Raw genomic sequence first — 21,227 nt, 5'->3', positions numbered from 1 at the left:
GGTGGCGGCGTTGCGGTGGAGCCGCTGCCGGGCGCGGTGGCGCACGCCTGTAATCCCAGCTACTCGGGAGGCTGAGCCCGCCGGATCGCTTGAGCCCAGGAGTTCTGGGCTGCAGTGCGCTATGCCGAGCGGGCGTCCGCGCTAAGGCCGGCATCAATATGGTGAGCCCCGGGGAGCCGAGGCACACCAGGTTGCCTAAGGAGGGGTGAACCGGCCCAGGTCGGAAACGGAGCAGGTCAAAACTCCCGTGCCGGTCAGTAGCGGGATCGCGCCTGTGAATAGCCACTGCAGCGTAGCCTGGGCAACACAGAGAGACGCGGGTTCCTTTTGCCCGCACCACGAAACCCTTTTGCCCACACGCCCTCCGGAGTCCCCCCTTGCGCACGGCACGGTGCGTGCGCGCGGAGCGGAGCGCGCGTTTCGTCCCCGCGACGGGAATTGGCACCGAGTGGCACCCGTAGAGGGCGTTAGCGCATGCGCGAGGGCGGCCGTGAGGGGTGGACGGTGACGCCGGCAGCGGCACCGGCATCAACAGCGGCACCGGCAGCATGAAGTCGCGATTCAGCACCATCGACATCCGCGCGCTGGTGGCCGAGCTGCGCCTGAGGTACCGCCTGCTGCCCGCGGTGTGCAACCGGGGCCGTGTGAGGCGGCTCCGCTCTGCCCCCGTGCTAGCGGCCTCCTCCGTGCCCCTTCACACCGGCGTTGCTCTGCCTCCTGCCCGCCGTCACGGCTGCCGCTCCTGTCCCCCCTGCTGCCCGCTCAGCTCTCCTGTTTGATCGTGGGGAGAGCCCCGCCGTCCCTCAGGCCGTGCCGTGGCGCTGGGGGCCGCAGTCAGTAACCTCTGTGGTGATTTATCACCGCTCACACTTGTGTATATCTCAGTTATCCTGCTTTTTTCTTTTTTTTTTTTTTCCTGACCCTTGTATGTATTGTGTTCTCCAAAGTACGTGTTTTGTTTTTGGCAGCTTACTGGGAATGAGAGTGAACAATGTTTATGATGTGGACAATAAGACGTACCTTATTCGCCTCCAAAAGTAAGGATATCTTTATGTTTCATTACATTGTTGCTGCGTTTGTTGCATGTATGAACTGTGTTTGGCTTTTCTGAGAAGGTTTCATTGGAATTCTGTTGTTCCCTGATAAAATGCAGCGGTTGTTATTCTGGAAATTCTTGCGAGATAGCCTGTGGTACAGGTGTGAGAAGAGGAAAAGTTAATAGAATCACATCATAGAATCACAGCATGGCCTGGGTTGCAAAGGAGCACAGTGCTCATCCAGCTCCAAGCCCTGCTGTGTGCAGGTCGCCAACCAGCAGCCCAGGCTGCCCAGAGCCACATCCATCCTGGCCTTGAATGCCTGCAGGGATGGGGCATCCACAGCCTCCTTGGGCAACCTGTGCCAGTGCCTCACCACCCTCTGGCTGAAAAACTTCCTCCTCGTATCCAACCCAAACCTCCCCTGTCTCAGTTTTTTAAAATGCAGCAGAAAATGTCCAGAAAAGTAGAGGAGCTGCCATAAGAGCATGTGGATATGGATGTTTCTTTTTTGTAGAATTACTGAGGTTTGTAAGGACCTCTAACATCTTCAAGTCCAGCTGCCAGCCCACCCCACCATACCCACTAAACCACGTCCCTTAGTGCCATATCTTCACTGTTTGGAACACCTCCAGAGGCAGTGACTCCCCTACCTCCCTGGGCAGCTGTGCCACTGCAGCACCACTGTTTCTGAGAAGAAAACTCCTGATTTTGCCATGTTTTTGTGTGTGAGGAAGGGAGAGAGAAGTGGCAGGAATGGAGAGTGGCAGTTCTATGAGTGACACCAGTGCCCAGGCAGTGAGTAGGGTGCATCATGTCCTCCACTTCAGCCTGTGGCACCTGCCTGCCTCCAGTTGAGTGGGAGAGTTAACTCCAAAAGCATTCATTTTGCTTGGTCTGTTATCTATAGATTTAAAGCATGGGCATCCTTTTGCTGTCAGCCTGGTTGGAGCACTGTTTGCTGGTGTTCCTTGGTTTTGTCCACTGTTTCCTGTAGATGATGCGCTGCTGGTTATGGTAGTTGCATCTCATTCCATTGTAGGCTGCTGTGTAGTCAGAGGTGGCTGCTCACATGCCAAATTGAGTCTTTGTTTTGTTAACAGACCAGACTGCAAGGCCACACTGCTGCTCGAATCTGGCATACGGATTCACACCACGGAGTTTGAGTGGCCAAAAAACATGATGCCATCCGGCTTTGCAATGAAGGTAAATGAACTGGTGCTTTCATTTTGAAAAGAATGCTGATTAAAGAAAACAGCATTAACGTTCTGATTGGGGACAAGAAAACTCTGAAGGGTTTAGCTATTAGATCCTGGTCAGGCAGGTGACTGAGGACATGGGAAGAGCAAATTCGGAGTTCAGATCATTTTGCTGATGCTCAGTGCCAGAAACATTGAAGGTGTAGATTTGTGAATGCTGGTATTAATGTGCTAAACATTTTGTGAGCCACCCAGACTGTTCTGAATTTTACTCCAGTGAGACCCTTGTCGTTCCAGCTGGATTGTCCAAATGTATTAATGCTGTGTTAATAAGGTCTTTCTGTTTGGTCTGTTCAGACTTGGAGGGTTCAGGTCTTGCTGCAAGCTGCTGGTTGCATTCTTGTAGGCAGATCTGTGGGGATGCAGCTCACACAGATCTGCACAGCCTGCTGCCCCTGGATGTGGCCTCACTGAGAGGGCTCTGCAAAGACTGCGGTGGCTTTGCATGTCCTGTGTGGATGCAGGATTAATCTTGGTTCTCTTTGTAATACACACCCTCTGAACTTTAATTAGCCACTCTTGCTGAAGTGACAGATGACCTTGCTTTGAGCGAGCCAGCACAACAAATAGCTGTTGAAATAGAAAAAATCTTTTGATGGTGACAATCGTGTTGCCTGTAAATATCAAAGCATTATTATGTTTATATTACTGAGCCCAGCAACATAATTTTTATAATATTCCTTTTGTAGTATTTGTATTAAGAAGCAGCCAGTGTTGTTGGAGGGGTTGACAGCTAAAACAAAAAAGCAAATGCGTGTTGATGTAAAATGTCACAAGCAGATGTGTCTGCATCTTGTCACAGCTGTTCTCTCTGCTGTTGGCAGTGCCGTAAGCACCTGAAGACCAGAAGACTGGTCAGCGTGAGACAGCTGGGAATAGACAGAATTGTGGACTTCCAGTTTGGAAGCAATGAAGCTGCCTATCACCTGATCATCGAGCTGTACGACAGGGTGAGTGCAGAGCTGCCAGTGGTGCTCTGGAAGTGAACACTTGAGCACAGCCTTTGCTAAGGGCCCGCTGTGGTGTGCTTGCAGGGTAACATAGTCCTGACAGACCACGAATATCTCATTTTAAACATTCTGAGGTTTCGCACGGATGAAGCAGATGATGTCAGATTTGCAGTTCGGGAACGATACCCAGTTGACAGTGCAAAAGCAGCCACCCCGCTGCCCTCCTTGGAAAGGTAATTGCTTTTTAATGATGTATGTGTGGGAATAAACCCAAATTACTTATGGCTCTGTGTCCAGATGGAGGCTGCTGATGGGTGGTGGCCCCCAGGGGTCCTTCTTTGGGCTGAGGCTCTTTGCCATCTTGTTCAGTGACCTGGAAAATGGGATCCAGCGCACCCTCAACGAGTTTGTCGATGGCACCAAGCTGAGTGGTGCAGCTAATACAACAGAAGGAAGGAATGCTGTCCAAAGGGACCTGGCAGGCTTGAAAAATAGGCCTACTTGAACTTAATGACACTCTGAACTCTAATGTTCTTTAAAAGTGCTGTATCTGGGGCTAGTCTTCATGTACTGCAGGCTACTTTGCCCTTTTCATACTGAAAATGTGTTGTTGCTTCTAGGCAATACAATGTGACCTGAAAATCTGTTGTTCTTTCAAACGGCAACTCTTTTATCTTCTGTAGGTTAACTGAGATAATATCAAATGCACCCAAAGGGGAACAGCTGAAGAGGGTTCTTAACCCACATCTTCGTAAGTAGTGCTGTTTCATAAGGAAGAGAAACGAGGGCAATAGGTGATTCTGCACAGTCTTTTTAAGTTTTTTGGTTTTTTTTGGCAGTCTGCTTTTATGTATGTTAGAGAAATAATAACACAAACCAAGCTTTTGAAAATGGAATAGATTTTAAAAGAAAACGTATTTAAAGTTGACTGCACAGTGAGCCTTGCAGTGCTGCTTCAGTTTGGAGGATCTGGGGACGGTTCTGTTGGCTCTCCCCAGCAGGAGATGGAAGTGTGCAGTCAGGGCAGGGATGTTGTTGAGGAGCAGCTGGGTGATGCCTGTCCTGGGTTGAGCACTGGTATAAAACCAGGAGGCTCGGCCTGTCTGTGTGGGTGCTCTCTGTAAAGAGAGGTGAAGCACCCCACGCCCCAGTTCTTCTGACTGCAGAAGCAGATTTAACTTTTTTGGTGTGGTCAGAACAACAGATTTGGTTTATTCTCCCTGTTTGGCACTGTTGATAAATGCAGGGTGCTTGGCAGGCACCTTGAACAGCTTAAATCACACGATTTGCAGACCTAAGTGTTACTTTTCCCATTTCTCGTTTCCCTTTTTCACCACCGTTGTTCCTTTCTTTCTCCAGCCCGCTTTCCTTCTAAAGAAACAACCTGCTCCTAATTACTTTCCTCCCATAGCAGAAGCACTGATACTTTAGCAGAGCAGTGTCTCAGTCCCAGTAGCCAAGCTTTACAGGCTTCCCACCCTGATCATTGAGCACCTTTGCATTTAATGTCTTAGCTTGCACTCTTCTTCCACCTGTTTACCCAGTCTCTTTTGGAACCATTTAGCATCACTCAGTCCTAGACTTCACACTTCCAAGTGATCCCAAGCATCCCTAATTTGCTAAAATCTCATCAGAGCCCTGTCAGTTCTGCACAATCAGCCAGCATTTCTGAGGGCAGCTGCAGGAGTCCTGCTCAGCTGTTCACCATAGATTCTGCCTTCTGAATTTGGGAGCACAGTGCCTCACTTTCTGCAGTCTGGGGATTGACTGCATATCCTGGTCAAGGCTTATGGAAATGCTTTCTGTGCTGATCTTAATGTGAATGCAGATTTCATTGAGAATGTTTTCAGGAGGTGGTTATCTTTGTATTTCATTTTTTAAATAGCTTATGGAGCCACTCTCATTGAGCATTGCCTTATAGAAGCTGGATTTTCTGGTTATGTCAAAATAGATCAACATATGGAAAGTAAAGGTACGTAGGAAATAATGCCTTAGGGGTTGTACACATTTCTATGTCTACACATTGCTATGTAAGATTTTTTTCAAAGGGATGAGCATTCCTTAAGCCTACAGTTCTGATCACATTATGTGCTGTAATGTTCTACATTGGGACCAACCTGGTCCACTTTAAACTCTAGGATTGTGAATACACTGGAAATAGAACATAGGACTCCTATGGCAGGGCCGTGTCATAGCTGGAACTTAATTGGAGGAGCAGTTGTCTGGGTCCTTTGTTGATCTGCTGTTGTGCTGTATTTGGATAAAAACATCTTTCTTTTGTAGATGTTTTAAAATATTCCTCTCTTCCCCTTTCTCTCTTCAGAAAATATTGAAAAAGTACTCAGTGCTTTAGAAAAAGCAGAAGAATATATGACACTCACTGAGGATTTCAATGGAAAGGTAAGGTCTGAGCTGGGCACTGTGGCTATCAGTTATGCAAGGATTGCAGAACTGAACTGGTAGGAAGTATTGCTCAGCACATGTCTGTTCCTGGCAGTATCAGCTCCAGGTTCTATTCTGGAACCTTGGGCTCCAGCTAGGGGGAACAAAAAGTACTTCCTTGCACTTTGCTACCTTCCTGCACATCAGTTAAATAATTCACAAGCAGATTATGTAGAATGCACTTGTGCTGTCACAGCATGTGGTGCTCTTCTGCGTGTCAACCCTGATTTGTGTGGGGAGCTGTAGGGCAGTTCTGAGGTCTGTAAGGTGACCTCACCATTGTTAGTGGGGTAAGTTGGAATGGAGAGCAGCAAGCAGTCAGGACTTTGTGCTCCAAAGGAGCCCAGAGGGTGGTGAGGCACTGGCACAGGTTGCCCAAGGAGGCTGTGGATGCCCCATCCCTGCAGGCATTCAAGGCCAGGCTGGATGTGGCTCTGGGCAGCCTGGGCTGCTGGTTGGCGACCTGCACACAGCAGGGCTTGGAGCTGGATGAGCACTGAGCTCCTGTGCAACCCAGGCCATTCTAAGTCTCCCTGACAGAGTGCATTACTGTCTTGGGCTGCATGGTAAGTTAGCACCTGAATCTTACTGCCTTCCCAAGATAAGGAGATTCTTTCAAAGGCCAGTGCTGATAGACGTATTTCTGCACTCCTTCAGGGTTATATTATCCAGAAGAAGGAGAAAAAGCCAAGCCTGGAACCAGATAAACCAGCAGAAGATATCTACACGTAAATATCTGAAGTATTTATTTCCTTTTCTACTAATCTGCATGACTGACATTAGTTTTCAGGTGATAATATCAAATGTGTATTTTACAGATATGAGGAATTTCATCCTTTCTTGTTTTCTCAACATTCAAAATGTCCCTACTTGGAATTTGACTCATTCAATAAGGTACAGTGCTTTTGCTGATGCTGTACTTAAGTGCTTTAATTGACTGATGCTAAGAAGAACCGTTAAAAAAAAAATAGTGCAGGTGTTGCTAATGAAAACAGAGGCCTTGGAAGAGCTGATGAATTGAGTGGATGAATGTTTGCACAGAAAAGGCTAAGTAAAATAGGGCTTTAGGCTACTGTTGGGCAGGGCTGCCTTTGCTGACTCAGTTGATAGGCCCCATAGGTGAAACAATGGAGTGTTCTGAACCTGCAGGGCTGTTGGCTGTCACCAGTCCTGGTCAAACATGTTGTTAGTGTTAGAAGTTCAGATCCTGAGTTACTGCTGGAGACAAACAATCATTTCCACCATCACAGTGACTACTTTGGAAGCCTGAGATGCCCAATTTGCCATGTCCTTGTGTGCAGTCCCTCCTGGTCCTTGACTCGTTAACGTTCTGTGGAATCATTAACAGGTCCCTGACCTTGATTGTTAGAGTTCTCCATTCTCTTTCCTGCCCTGCTGCCTGAGTTTCTGTCATCTTCTTCACAGCACTGATGGTCTGAAAGCATCCTGCCTTTTGTTTTAACCACAGTTATCTGGAAACTGGAGCAGCCCACCAGGAGCAGTCCTTAGCCATAGCTTCTAGGCTTCCTATAGTTTTGTTGTTGTTTTTTAAATGACTTACTGAAGGAGCAGGAATTCAGGGCACATAGGTCAATAATTGCAGTCACAATCTGCAGAGCACACTGTGAAACAGCAGGTTCAATTTCATGATATTGTAATAAAAAATGCAGGCCCCGCTTTGGCCAGCTAGTTACTGTCATGCACAGCCCACAGCTTGTAGCAAGACATACCTTGATGGCCTTGCTGAACTCATCTGCAAAGGTAAAATGGAGAAAGTTACTGAACCTTGTTTGAGCTTATCTCCTCTTTTAGATCTCTGCAGTCACCTCTGTGGTGCCCAACCTTCCCTGCCTGCTTGTTGCTGGTATAGCATAATGCAACTTGGAGATCCTTCAAACTGATTTTCTCTTGCAGGCAGCAGATGAGTTCTACTCCAAGCTTGAAGGACAGAAAATTGACCTGAAAGCATTGCAGCAGGTATGCTGTCATGGAGATGGAGCACCTGAGGTGGCTCTCTGAGCTTCGAGTGCTTTGGGACATTCTGATTCTGTAGTTGGAGGTGGGGGAGGTGTTGCTTACTTATTTGTGCTGTGGAGATGCTGAGTTGGTGGAGAATGGATTTCAGACTAGGTGATGTAGTAGTTAGTTGTGCAGTGCAAGTAATCATGTTAGCAACAGTATTTTGTTATCTTAGCTTCTCTTATGCTGTTGTATTTTTCTTTTCTGGGGTGCTGTATTGAGTATCTTACAGTGATTAGATGATGTCATTTACATATATATATTTCTTTTTTTTTTTCCATGTTAATCTTGTATGAAAGGAAAAACAAGCATTGAAGAAACTTGAAAATGTCCGTAGAGATCATGAGCAAAGACTGGAAGCTCTTCAGCAAGCTCAAGTAAGACTGGAATTTTGCACCTAGGAAGACACAGAATTGTACCTGCTGGTCATGATTGCTGTGGTCAGCATTAGGCCCCAAGTGAGCCCTGCTGTTGTCCTGTAACCCACCAGGGAGGGTAGGCCTGCACAGTGGGCCTCTGCTCTCATACAAATGCTTTGTACTTCCCTTGCCAAAATTTATTTGTGCAGCTCTGCTTGCAAGGGCCAGGTTGACCATTGCCCAGTGTGATTGCTTCTGTGCCATTCATGAGTTTTGTCTCAGCATTAATTACTTCTGCTAACTTAAAAACATCGCCCAGTGTGTGTTTAGCTTCAATGGGTGTCAATCTCTGTTTTTGCCTTCAGGAAGTCGATAAGATAAAAGGAGAACTGATAGAGATGAACTTGGAGATGGTCAACCGAGCCATCCAGGTGGTGCGAAGCGCCTTGGCCAACCAGATAGACTGGACAGAGATTGGAGCAATTGTTAAGGAGGCTCAGGCACAGGGAGACCCCGTTGCAAATGCAATCAAAGAATTAAAGCTGCAGACAAATCACATCACAATGCTGTTGAGGTGAGTGCATTCAGGTCATCCATACCAAGAGGCTGCACGGCGTGAGCTGCTCGGGAGGTAAGTGTCTTTTTAGCTGGTAAATTGTTACTGAAGCTGTTGTGTTTTATTTGCAAGCTGTGTGAAGAGAACATGGCTTTGTGAGCAAAGATGTATGCCTTCTATTTTGCTTTCAAAAGTAATAATAATTTAGTTACTGTAATTATTGTTGATCTGGTCAGTCTGTTGTTCTGGTGCATCTGTCTGATTGTATTCTAAGTCATTGGAAGGTGTCATAAAGCAGTAGAGGTCCAAACCCCCCTTGTGTTAGCCAGCAGTTAGCTGTGCACGTTTTGCTAATTACTTTGGTCTAAAATTCCTGTGAGACCCCGCTCCTTTCAGTGCTAAAAGCAGTCCTATGACAGGCTGATGGTTCAGCAATGCAGCTGCTGTGAGCTGCAAGCTTTGGTCAGCACTTCTGTTAGAAGTTCTGGTAATGAAATGCTACTGGGAATGTTGTTACACAGGTTTGAATGCTGTATCGTGGTGCTTTTAAAAAAATAAGAGAGAGAAAAAGAAGTGAGACTCTTGTGCTATGCAGACATAGCACAGCTGTGCTGAGGTGGATTGAAGGTAGCAATGAGGAGCAGACACAAATCCCAGCTAATGTTTGCTCAGCATACCTGCTTGAAGTAAGGATGCAATTGCAGTGAGATTAACAAAGAAACAGTTTTCTTAATCACGTGATATCATGCTTTTTAGGAACCCATATGTGTTATCTGAAGAGGAAGAGGAGGGGGAGGATGCTGACTTAGAGAAAGAAGAAACAGAAGAGCCCAAGGGCAAAAAGAAAAAAAATAAAAACAAGCAGTTGAAGAAACCTCAGAAGAACAAACCGTCATTAGTTGATGTTGATCTCAGTTTGTCTGCATACGCCAATGCCAAAAAGTAAGGTTCAGTGTGCTTTGTTAGTCCAGGTTCCTGTGTCTTGCAGTTGTTAGGGATGATGCACAGGAAGGGCTCTGTCTGCACCTTTCTGAAAAGAAACATCAGGCATTGCAGTGGGTACATGGCCACGAGGTGCAGGCTGTGCGTTTTCCTGCTCAAAAACCAGTGCCTCACAGTTGCACAGCAGATATTCTCCAGCTGTGGCATTCATGTGACTTTGAGTACAGTTCTGGGCAGGGGCAGAACGTGGCTGCTTCTTGTCACACAGCAGTGCAGGCACTCTGTCAGTCTGAGAAGGAAGTCACTTTGTTTGGCTGCTTTCCTCGTATAAGGAGATCCAAAGATCTGGGCTGAAGAGTACTGTCTCCAAATAGCATGTTTACAACAAATGTAAGGAATGATGAGAAATGAACTCTAAAAACACAGGGATTTCAAGCAGTAACAAACTTGTCTTTTGCAGGTACTATGATCACAAGAGACACGCAGCTAAGAAAACACAGAAGACAGTAGAAGCTGCAGAAAAGGTATTTGTCTTTGTTTTTAGAAGGTATTTGAAAGCTGAATCCCTGTCACTGATACATGGACAAGCCTGCCTTAGTTGAGGTAGTTCTGATGAGACCTGAAAGCTGAGGACAACAAACCAGGATTGTATTGTTGTGAAGCTCTCAAAGTGACTGAATAAAGGAGAGCAGGTGCCTGCTGTGCTGTTTGGTCAGCACTGTGAGTGCCTGGAGGTGCTGGCAGAGCTGTAATTACAAAGGCAGCAGTGGGAAGTCAGTGGGAATCCTTATGCTCAACCAACTGATAAGCAGGACCACTGTGCAGGTCAGACAGCTGTGATGTTTTGAGCCTTAGTCTTGTTCTGTGCACGAAGGGAATGTGGACTTGCTATTAGCAGATTGCAGAGCCTGCACTCTCAAAAAAGTTCAGAGAAATTGCCTGTTGTTTTTCCTGCTGTCCATTTAGCAGTGCTGTGATTCCTGTGCTGGCAGATTGGGATCATGCTTTTTTGTCTAACTAGGCATTTAAATCAGCTGAGAAGAAGACGAAGCAGACACTGAAGGAAGTTCAGACAGTTACCACCATTCAGAAAGCAAGAAAGGTCTATTGGCAAGTACAGTTTTGTTATTATGTGATGCATTGGGGACGTGCACAAATCTGAAACGTTTGTGTCAGTCTGACTTCAGGAGCTTAGCAGTGGAGCTGAGTATGAATTCTGAGCATTGCAATTTGCACTCAGCCTCCTTGCAGTTGCTCGTTTGAGCTTCTGACCTGATCCTGGTAGTGCCTTTGCCTGGGAAGGTTCTTCTCCATGGATATGGATTGTAGTTGAGCTGAGTTTTTGCTCTCAGCACAGCTAGGAGGTGGGCTTAGAGAACTCCTCTGTTACTTTCTGGCAGCTCAGTGTCTGTGAGGTAGATAGTGGCAGTAGCTTTTAACAAATGAGCAGAGGTTTGTGTAGTTTGATAACTAAAGCATTACAAACAAATAGGAGGCTGCTGGGCTTTTTGGTAGCAGTACTTTTTAATCTCAAAATACTGTTGGCAGTGATGCTGTATTTGTATCATGCCTTGTCTGCGTGCCCCAGGCACATGGAAGGATATGAAGCTATTTTGTACATCACAGACACTGAGATGAACATTCCCTGACTTTAGCACACAAAGCATCTCTGTACCATCCTGTGAGTTCCAGGTGTTTTTCACGCAGTGCTTTGGTGTGATCTGGCAGGTTTGAGAAGTTCCTGTGGTTCATTAGCTCTGAGAATTACCTCGTTATTGCTGGAAGAGATCAGCAGCAGAATGAGCTGATTGTGAAGCGGTATCTTAAACCAGGTGAGTAAGCAAGGGGAATATTATCAGTTTCTTTGTTTCTGGATGACGCAGGGAGCTCTGACTGCTCTGTTGTTAGGCTGAGACTTTGGCAAAAGGGCTTTTGGTGATGGTGAGTCCTGAGGGCTGCGTGTGTGTTGTCTGCTGAGTGCTGTGGGAGGCTGCACCCTGCAGTAAGAGTGGGTTGGGTGGACTCCTGTCAGGAACAAATGAGCTGATCCTGCCTGGGGCACCTGGGGTGGGCTGAAAGACTCTTCCCATCCTGTTGTTTGCAGACAAGAGAGCTGCTTCCCATTGGTACCAGGAGTCTTTGCCTTAGCTCTGGTGGTCTGTGTGGTTACCACATACATGACTGACTTATTTCTTTTCCAGGGGACATATATGTGCACGCTGACCTCCACGGAGCCACAAGCTGTGTGATCAAGAATCCAACAGGTGCTTTGTGTGGAGCTGATTGAGGTGCTTGTAGAAGCCTCAAGACATTGCATTGCATGTCCAAGTCCAGCCCAGCGAGCTCCTTCCCCCCTCACTGCAGCACCCAATTCCAGCAGGGGTTTCAGTTGGGACACGAGAGGCTTCAGTTCCTCCAAGATCAGATTGTCATCACCTGGAAGTGCTTCCCAGCCATGGCTGGCTGTTTGTGCTTGTTCACTTGAGCTCCTGCTGGGAAGGAACAGCAGAGCTGTGCTCACTGAGAGAAGCAGTAATTGATGGCAGAAGTTTTGGTGCAAGTGTTTTGCTGCTGGTTGCAGGGATTGGAGACCTGCCGAGACTTCTGTAGCTGGCACGAGCAGTTTGGGTGCTGGCAGAGGGTGCTGATCTCAGCATGAAAGTGTTGGTTTAGTTGGACGTGTCCTGTGGGAGATCAGTTGTGCAAACCTTTGCCCTGTTTGTGGCCAGTGGCAGAAATTAGCTGTGTGAGCAGTGCACTTATTGCTGCCTTGCACAGCTGTGTTGAGGAGGGGGAGCAGTAGCACGTGTGGCTTCAGCCTCCGCTGAGGAGCTGTGAAGAGCAGCCACGGATGCTGCTTGTGCCTCACAGCTTAGGCAGCCCATGCTGTCACTGCCCAGTGCCCTGGGAAGTCCATATACTGGGTTAGGCTGCGTGTGGATGTTGAGGGATGACATCTGTTGTGGGTGTATTGCATTCACTGATGTGTTGGGTGTGCCTGTCGTAGGTGAACCCATTCCTCCGCGCACCCTGACGGAGGCAGGCACCATGGCCTTGTGCTACAGCGCTGCCTGGGATGCCCGTGTTGTCACCAGTGCTTGGTGGGTCTCCCACAACCAGGTGAGGACACTTGTGTGTGACCTTGGCAGTTAGAACATCTGGAGAATGTGGCTCTATCTGGGAACTGCTGGATGGGGCTGGAGCTGTTCTCCTTGCAGGTTCTCCCTGAGTGCTGCACTCAGGGTAGGGTTGGGCAGGGTAACCTCTGATATGACATGGGCATGGTAGAGTCCCTGTCATCTTACTTCTGAAGGGGCATCACTTCCATTAAAAAGAAATTTTAGAACTAGCCTTTTTTTTTTTCTTTTTTTAATTTTTTTTTCCTTTTTTTCACTTGGGCTTCTAGCTTATGTATTAACCATTGTCTGAGTGCTTTTGCAAGTTACTCAACTGTAAGCCTAGAGAGATTGCAGTAAAGTCTTCTGTGTTCCTATTGCCTGACTAGCTCAGGTCCTCACCAGCACTTCTAAAAGTAGTGCCAGCAGTGTGCAGCTGAATTGGAGCAACTTTCAGGGAAATGTCCTACAAAGAACAGAGAAACCCTGGGGTATGGAGTTCTTACAGACAGCTATTCCCAGAAGTTAAAAACGTGGCTTGCTGGAACGTTGCTGTTGTGGTGCTGTTATGACACAACGCTGATCTTCTGTGACATGCTGACATCACGTTTTTCCAGGTTTCTAAAACTGCACCTACAGGAGAATATCTCACTACTGGAAGCTTCATGATCCGAGGTGAGGCACAAAGCAGCAGTGCAGTTATGTTATGAACTGTTTTCACAGAATCACAAAGAGGTTGGGGCTGGAAAGGACCCTGAAGCTCCTGCAGCCTCTGCTGTGGGCAGAGCCTCTCCCAGCAGGTCAGGCTGCCCAGGGCCCCATCCAGCCCATACTTGGGCACTGCTGGGGTGGGGGCATCCATTCTGCCTGCAGGTGCTGTGCTGCAATGGCAGGGCTGTGCCCTGAGCTGCCCCACTGCTGTGACAGCCTGCACTTCTCACTGTCTGTTCTGAGCAGTCCAGACCAAATCTAAGGCAGCATCTGCTAGCTGGGGCCCTGGACAGAAGATTGTTAGCTGAGCTGTTTTGGTTTCTCCTGTTCTGCCCTCATCCAAAAGCTACAATGAGCCCAGGGGTAACTTTTGGCAGCCTAAAGCTTGTAGCAAAAATGAATTTAAAAAAACACTCCATCTAACACAGCTGTTGAACCTCTTCATGAGACTCTGTCTTTGTTTTTCAGGGAAGAAGAATTTTCTTCCACCTTCATATCTGATGATGGGCTTTAGCTTCTTGTTCAAGGTACTGCTTTTTCTGTGCAGCTCTTTCTGCCTTTTGTAATTTGGTTAAGCTGTTGGAAACTTATTTTCTAGTTGTCAATATATTCCCAATTACCTTTTTTCTCGTTTGAGCATATCCCATAAAATGCTTCATGCTGAAGATTACTTCTCTCTCATTTCCATTTCTCCCTGGCTTTTGTTGTCTTCGTGTAAACCAAACACACTGTTAACATGACTGTCTGCTGGATTTTTGCACTAGCTCTGTTGGAGGCCTGTGTGTGTCTGCTGTTTGTGCAGCAGTGTGTGCCTCTTTGCTAGCTGCACTTGCTGGGTTGTCAGAATAAGTTTAAATTGTGCTGATTTAGTTTGACTGCCCTTGGAATGACAAGAAGTGTTCAAAGGGAACGAGTAAGGCTGAGTGGGGTGCTCTCCAAAAAGGGTAAAGAGCCGTGGTGGAGCTGGTGCTGGCCACATATGGGGGCTTTGTTGTTAGGTGGATGAAAGCTGCGTTTGGAGACACCGAGAAGAAAGGAAGATCAAAGTACAGGATGAGGATCTGGAAACGGTTTCCAGCGGTGCCAGTGAGCTGGTGTCAGAAGAAGTGGAGCTATTAGGTACAGTGTAACACTGCTGACAGAGGCAGCTGTTGGGCTCACTGCCATCTCTGATGTGAGCTGTGCTTTCCTCACCTGTGTGCCCCAGAAGGAGGAGATAGCAGCAGCGAAGAGGACAAGGCAGAGTGCCACGAAGCACTGGGAGATGTGGAAGCCACATCTGAAAATAATGGCGACGAGAATGTTGCTGACCTTGACCAGGACAGAGTAAGCACACCTCCTGTGCCAGAGGGTGTCTCTGAAGAGGATGATGGAGGATCTGAAGTGGAACATCCAGAGCCAAAGAGTGAAGTGAAAGAGGAAGAGGTGAATTACCCGGATACAACAATCGACCTGTCGCATCTTCAGTCTCAAAGGTAAGCAAAGCAGCTGCGTTGATCAGCACTGTGGGCCCTCCTGAGGTTCTCCATACTGCTCAAATGCTGCCAGGACCAGGGCTGTGATAAGATGCTGTCGCTTTGTGATGCTCAGCTATGCAGGCTGTCAGGTGCAGGGCAGTAACCCTGTGCTGTGGTAGTGCTGCCATGCTGTGTACCGTTCCCTGCCCCTTCCCTGCAGAGCTTTCCCTTTGTCCCACCTCCTGAAGTACACAAATAGCTGCCCATTCCCCAGTGAAGGCTGTCTGGCTCTTTGGTCCCCATTTGTCAGTGCCTGTTTTGGCCCAAACATCCCTCAATCACCCACACACTGATTTTGCTCCTCGGAAGATGGCTGCCCCACTTTTCTCTGCAGAGCCATTCAGACCCAAAAACCTGAGTGATTGGTGCTGAGCTGCTGCTCTGCGTGTAGCTGTGAGATGAGCTCATCTCCATGATGTCTCTGGAAATGGAACTCCTCAGAGGCTGTAAAGCAGAGTGACTGAGTGGGTGGAAGCAGGCAGCCATTGTAGGGAACACCATGGCCAGTCAGGGTTGTTGTGCATGGGCACTCAGCATCAGGGTGTCCACGTAGTGTGTTTTCATTTAGTGTATGTTATGTACAAGCTACCCTTGTTGTATTGTTTTGTGTATTTGGGACAACCTGGCAGAGTTCTTGCTTTCTAAACCAAATCCCAATATTGCTGCTCTTTTCACCCAAGCTAAATTTTTGAAGTAGAAAGCCAGGTGCAATGTAACCAGGCTGGCTTACATCTGGGCTGTGGGTGTGTGTGCAGTTGCTCTTCATCCAGTCACGGGCTCCATTTTGATCTCCCTGCAGATCCTTGCAGAAAACCATCCCCAAAGAGGAAGAACCCAACTTGGTAAGGTCCCAGTTCAGGTGTGGGGCAAAAATCAGTGTCACCTGCTGCTGGACATGGTGTGCTCTAACTGTGTTTCACTTCTTAGAGTGACAGCAAGTCCCAGGGGCGAAGACACCTGTCTGCCAAGGAGAGGAGGTGAGAGCATCTCCGTGTTTGGGGTGAGATGAATTCCTTCCTCCTCCTCATTCCTTCTCCAGGAATGAGTGGCTGGGATTGGAAAATGGAATCTGGGGATAAGTGCATTCTTTGTCATCAGGAAACCTAGAAATCTTCCTCCGTCTGGGTTTGAACTGGTTGACAGGAGCCCTGTGAACACAGCTGTGTCAGAGATGGCACCGGCCAGCCAGCAGCTGAGGGGCTGGGAGGCTGTGGGAGGTGATCACTCACAGGTGGGGGCTCCACCTCCAGCAGTTAATAGAGTTCTTTGCATTCCCATAGGTTTGAGGTTTTACTGAGGAGGGTTAATTTCCAGTGGATGTGCCTCAGGCTCCCTGTGGCTGGGAAGCAGAGTGGTAGTGCTGGCAGGAGAGCAGCAGCCTCCCTCGTGGCAGCAAGAGGTGTTGTGACAAGTGATTGTTTTCCTTAGAGAAATGAAGAAAAAGAAGCAGCAGAATGACTCTGAGAACTTGGATCCGCCTGAAGAGAGGCAGAAAGACACGGAGACACAGCGTCCCCCCCCTCCCAACACCACTAAGGGTGTGCCAGCCCCTCAGCCCATCAAACGGGGACAGAAGGTGAGCAGGTTTACCCACGAGCTGAGCCATTGCCACGTGAAACGTGGGAGAAACCTGGGGTTTCCCTGGGATGTCCGTGGTGCCCCGTAGTTTCAGACTCTTGGTGGAGCTCTTGATGGTTTGGGGAGGATGGAGCTGCTCTGAGAGCAGTGAGCATGTGGTGCTGCTCTCACTGAACGCACAGTCCCTTGGTTACTGCTGTACTGCTTGCAGAGAGGCTTGGAAAACCTAAAAGGGGTGTGGGCACAGCATTTAGTTCTGTATGGGTTGCAAAGCCTTGCAAAAGTCTGTTCCTAAAGCTGTTGGTGCGCTTTCTTCTGTAGAGTAAAATGAAGAAGATGAAGGAGAAGTACAAGGACCAGGATGAGGAGGATCGGGAGCTCATCATGAAGCTGCTGGGGGTGAGTGAAAGCAGCTCTGCCTCCCTGCCGTGCTGCGGTTGCTGGCTCTGACTGCCCCTTATGTGCAACCCCAGTCTGCAGGGTCAAACAAAGAGGAGAAAGGGAAAAAAGGGAAAAAGGGGAAGACGAAAGAAGAACCGGTGAAGAAGCAACAGCAGAAATCCAAGGCTGTGCATCACGGTGCTGGAGGGGGCAAGGAGATGCTGCCAGGAGGAGTCCTGCTGCATGAGTCAGAGGACCCGGCCCTGGAGGAGCAGCAGGATGAGAAGGTGAGCAGTGTGCTGCCTCTTCTCTCCTGTCCACACATCTCTTCCTTCTCACTCGCTGCTGTGGTCTCCTGGTGCTGTGTAGTGCGGTTCTGCCCGGGTGGCTGAGCTGGTTTTTGGGGTGCTGTGGAGATGAGCACGCCTAACGCCCTGTCTGCAGGAGTCCTTTGGTTTCCAGGAGCAGCAAGAAGACCCTGCAGCAATCCGTGTGCATGCTGTGTTCTCAGCACAGCCAGGAGGAAGGTTTGAGTACATCACCAGACTGCCAAGGATCTGGTTTAGTCAATACCTCCCACTGGGTGCAGCTGAAGTGCAGCTGAGAGCTCCCCAGCTCTGACGTTGTGAATCAGTATCTCTGAATCACAGCCCGTCTCTCTCCTCCAGTTTGTGTGTGCCAAGCTAATGAGGAGTTCTGAAGGGAACAGCCTTCCCCTCACCTACATAAAAATGCTCTTTTTACCTTTAAAGCAATTTATCTCTGCAATGAGAGTTTGGCTTTTTGTGTCGTGACTGATTTTTCTCCATGGGCTCAGGGATCAGCAAGCAGGTATGCGCTCATTTCAGCTCTGTCTCCTTTTCTGTGTTCACAGGATGAGCAAGACCAGGATCAGCCTGGAGTGGAGGTAAAAATGTTCTCATCTTTGAAACTCCTAAATGTGCTGAGAAGGGTTTACTCCCCCTCAGGGCTGTTGGGCCGTGCTGTAGCAGCAGCTCTGTGTCAGCAGCACCAGGGGCACAAACCTGGCCCTCAGCAGGTTGGGACTGGCGTGGAAGTTCATGTGCTGAGCCCTCCAGAAGGGTTTGGTTCTGCTCTTAGGGCTCCCTCTGTGCTCAAGGCTGTTTGAACCCAGCTTTCTTCTTACACTGTTTATCACATAGCACATTCCCTTATGGAAACTGTCTGGATTGAAGGTTGGCCCCTGTCTTTGGAGGTCTTTGCACTGCTCAGTAGTAGGTGGCTCTGGGCTGGAGGGTGACACAGGCTGATGCAGTGCAGTTTGATTGAGAAGCTTATTTACATTTAGAAAAAAAAAAAAAGCTTCAAGGTGTTGTGTATACAATTACAGGCTGTGGGTGTTGCCCAAGGCTGGTCATTAGCTGGGTCCTTAAAACCTTTAATTAAAGGATAACGGTAGGAGGGAACTTATGGTGACCCTGGGAAGATGTGGCTGCATTTGGGAGTCTCACTGGAGTCACTGAAAACTGAGGTCTGTCCTGCTGTGAGTGGTGTGACTTCAGGAATGGTAGAATCATGGAATTATAGAATGGCCCAGGTTGGAAGGGAGCTCAAGGATCACGAAGCTCCAACCCCTCTGTGCCATGCAGGGCCACCAACCTCCGCATTTCACAGCAGCCCAGGCTGCCCAGGGCCCCATCCAACCTGGCCTTCAACACCTCCAGGGATGGACGGGGCATCACAGCCTCTCTGGGCAGCTGTTCCAGCACCTCACCACTCTCACAGCACACAACTTCCCCTGACATCCAACCTCCATCTGCCCTCCCTCAACTCCAAACCATTTCCCCTTGCCCTGCTGTTCTCTCCCCTTTCAAAAAGTTGGCTCCCATCCTGTTTATGGGCTCCATTGAAGTACTGAAAGGCTGCAATGAAGTCACCCTGCAGCCTTCTCTTCTCCAGGCTGGTCTGTCATGAGTGATAGGTTAGGAATTAAATACCAGTGAGGAGAGTGATGAGCCTGAATTGAGCACAGCTTGGTTTGTCACGTGGCACCTGCGGGTGGTGGGAAGGGAACACCACTCATCTTCCCCATGACATGGGGTGGTTGTTTTGAGTTGGGTGCTGCTCCTGCTGTCACAGTGTGCCTCCTTCCCCTTCAGGATGGCACAGCCCTGCTGGACTCACTGACAGGCCAGCCACATGCTGAGGACATCCTGCTCTTTGCCGTGCCCATCTGCGCTCCCTACACGGCCATGACAAACTACAAGTGAGTTGCAGCTTTGCTGTGGGGGAGCTTTGGGGGCATTCGGCCCTGGGACTGATGGAAACTTTTCTTTCTGAAAGGTACAAAGTCAAGCTCACTCCAGGCACCCAAAAGAAAGGAAAAGGTACTCTATTAAAGCAGATGAATCCTCAGCGCTGGAAGCCAGAGCACATTTCAATCTTGAAATCTTTCCTGTGTTTTTACAGCTGCAAAGATTGCCTTGCATAACTTCATGCAGTCCAAAGAAGCCTCTGCGAGAGAAAAAGACCTGTTCCGCAGCGTTAAGGTGAGTGGGGTCTGGGCAGAGTTTCTCTCACACAGAGCAGCAGAGAAATGGCCCACTGTTGCCATGGTGGGGGTAAATACTTCACAGAACGAATGTGTTAGAATCATAGAATTCTAACAGGTTGGGAAAGACCTTAAAGATCATCGAGTCCAACCTCATCCTAACCGTCCTGCCCCAACTCTAACAGCCCTCTGCTAAATCACAGCCCTGAGCACCACATCCAAATGGTTTTTAAGCACATCCAGGGGTGGTAACTCAACCACCTCCCTGGGAGCCCATTGCAGTGCTTCACAACCCTTTCTGTACAGAAGTTTGTCCTGATACCCAACCTAAACCTCCCCTGGTGTAACCTGAGGCCATTTCCCCTCGTCCTGTCACCAGTGAGAAGAGACCAGCCCTGCTCTTTCTGTAAGCACCTTTCAGGTATTGGAAGAGAGCAGCAAGGTCTCCCCTCAGCCTCCTTTTCCCCAGCCCAAACAGCCCCAGTTCCTTCAGTCTCTCCTCATAGGCCATATTCTCCCAGCCCTTCACAGCCTTGTTGCCCTTCTTTTGGACCTGCTCCAGCACCTCCGTGTCCTTTCTGTACTGAGGTGCCCCAAACTGAACACAGAACTCGAGGTGAGGCCTCACCAGTGCTGAGTACAGGGCAGGATGATCCCTAGCACTGCTCATCACACCATTCCTGATACAGGCCAGGATGCCATTGGCCTTCTTGGAAAGGTCAGCTGTGCTCCTCAGTACTGCTGGGGGAGATTTGCTGCTTAGAGTGGAAGGAGTTCATAGAACGTGAGCTTCACCAGCAGCGCTGGGTTGTAGGTTTCTGTTCTGTGTCTCTTGATCAGAATAATATCTGACAAAAGCATCATCTGCATAAAACCCTCTGGTTTTGGGAGGCTGTTTCCATTCCCACTGGCTGTGGTGTGGGGAAATCATTGACACAGTGACCCCCACACAGTGCACAGAAAACCAGCCAGAAGTACTGCATTGAATGAGCAGTGGTGAGGGAGGAGCAGCCTGATGTCAGCCCTGCATTCTCTGAGGGGAACTGGGCACATTGGTTCCTGCTGGCTGACTCAGAAGCATTGCCTGGGGAGGAAGATGCTTATAAATCCATTTCTGTACGTTCAGTTTATCATCTCTGATGTTTTGCAGGATACTGACTTGTCAAGAAATATTCCTGGTAAAGTGAAAGTGTCTGCACCGAATCTGCTCAACAGGAAGAAGAAGTGAAGGGGTATTTGAGTTTCGCCACCAAACTGCAGCTGAGCAGTCGAGATGGGTGCCTGCAGGTGGGCAGACAGCCCTGCCCTCACTGCTGCCATTCGGCTGCATTCAGCCTCCCTGGCAGCAAGCAGATGTGGACCAGTTCCTCCATCACAATTTAGATGGACTCTGACACCTCCATTGCTATAAATGGCATCCAAACATGGAAGTAAATTGCTGGCCTCTGGTCAGTGATGTGCTGTCAAGCTGTGTGCTCTCTAATGCTTTCCCCACCTTTCTCTGGGCTGAGGCATGCCCTGATTTCCTCCTGCACAACCTGAGATGTTCTGCTTCCACCTAACCTGCCTCTTTGCCCTGCAGGGGATCGGAGCTCCTGGTAGAGATGTCTCAGTGAATAATATGCTTGACTTGAGAAAAGACAGTTATTTTCTCCAAAACGCAGCATGGAGGCAGGCCAGGAGATAAAAATTCCAGCTCCAGCACTTCCCCAGCTCCCAGCAGTGCAACCTGTGCTGTGTAACTCTCACTGCTGCGCAAAAGAGCAGCACACACAGAAGAGCAGAATGAGTCCACGTGCAGCTGCTCATCAGCACAGCCTGGAGGTCTCAAACTCTCTCCACAGCCCT

At 48.7% G+C, this 21,227-nt stretch overlaps 1 protein-coding gene across 2 annotated transcripts; it reads left to right on the top strand.

The window, feature by feature from the left end:
* Window positions 1–459: 459 nt before the first annotated feature.
* NEMF (nuclear export mediator factor) lies at window positions 460–20,846 on the top strand. Of its 2 annotated transcripts, none has more exons than XM_052696531.1 (33): window positions 460–607; window positions 969–1,037; window positions 2,141–2,243; window positions 3,121–3,246; window positions 3,331–3,479; window positions 3,930–3,997; window positions 5,132–5,218; window positions 5,570–5,646; window positions 6,346–6,416; window positions 6,507–6,582; window positions 7,603–7,665; window positions 8,007–8,084; window positions 8,432–8,640; window positions 9,379–9,564; window positions 10,025–10,088; window positions 10,586–10,674; window positions 11,293–11,396; window positions 11,766–11,828; window positions 12,572–12,684; window positions 13,298–13,355; window positions 13,860–13,918; window positions 14,390–14,510; window positions 14,602–14,866; window positions 15,708–15,750; window positions 15,836–15,885; window positions 16,337–16,484; window positions 16,808–16,885; window positions 16,960–17,154; window positions 17,742–17,774; window positions 18,988–19,094; window positions 19,172–19,215; window positions 19,298–19,377; window positions 20,530–20,846. In XM_052696531.1, the coding sequence occupies exons 1-33, from the start codon at window positions 549–551 to the stop codon at window positions 20,605–20,607; spliced, it is 3,213 nt and encodes a 1,070-aa protein (XP_052552491.1). In that variant the 5' UTR covers window positions 460–548; the 3' UTR covers window positions 20,608–20,846. The 2 variants fall into 2 exon arrangements, with proteins under 2 accessions (XP_052552491.1, XP_052552490.1); XM_052696530.1 differs by having other exon boundaries at window positions 461–607; window positions 14,599–14,866.
* The last annotated feature ends 381 nt before the right edge of the window (window positions 20,847–21,227 follow it).

Source organism: Tympanuchus pallidicinctus, unplaced genomic scaffold (genome assembly GCF_026119805.1).
Source record: "Tympanuchus pallidicinctus isolate F22 unplaced genomic scaffold, pur_lepc_1.0 scaffold3, whole genome shotgun sequence".
Classification (NCBI taxonomy): Eukaryota; Metazoa; Chordata; class Aves; order Galliformes; family Phasianidae; genus Tympanuchus; species Tympanuchus pallidicinctus.
Note: the sequence above shows the minus strand (reverse complement) of the source record. Positions and strands in the feature narration are given on the sequence as shown.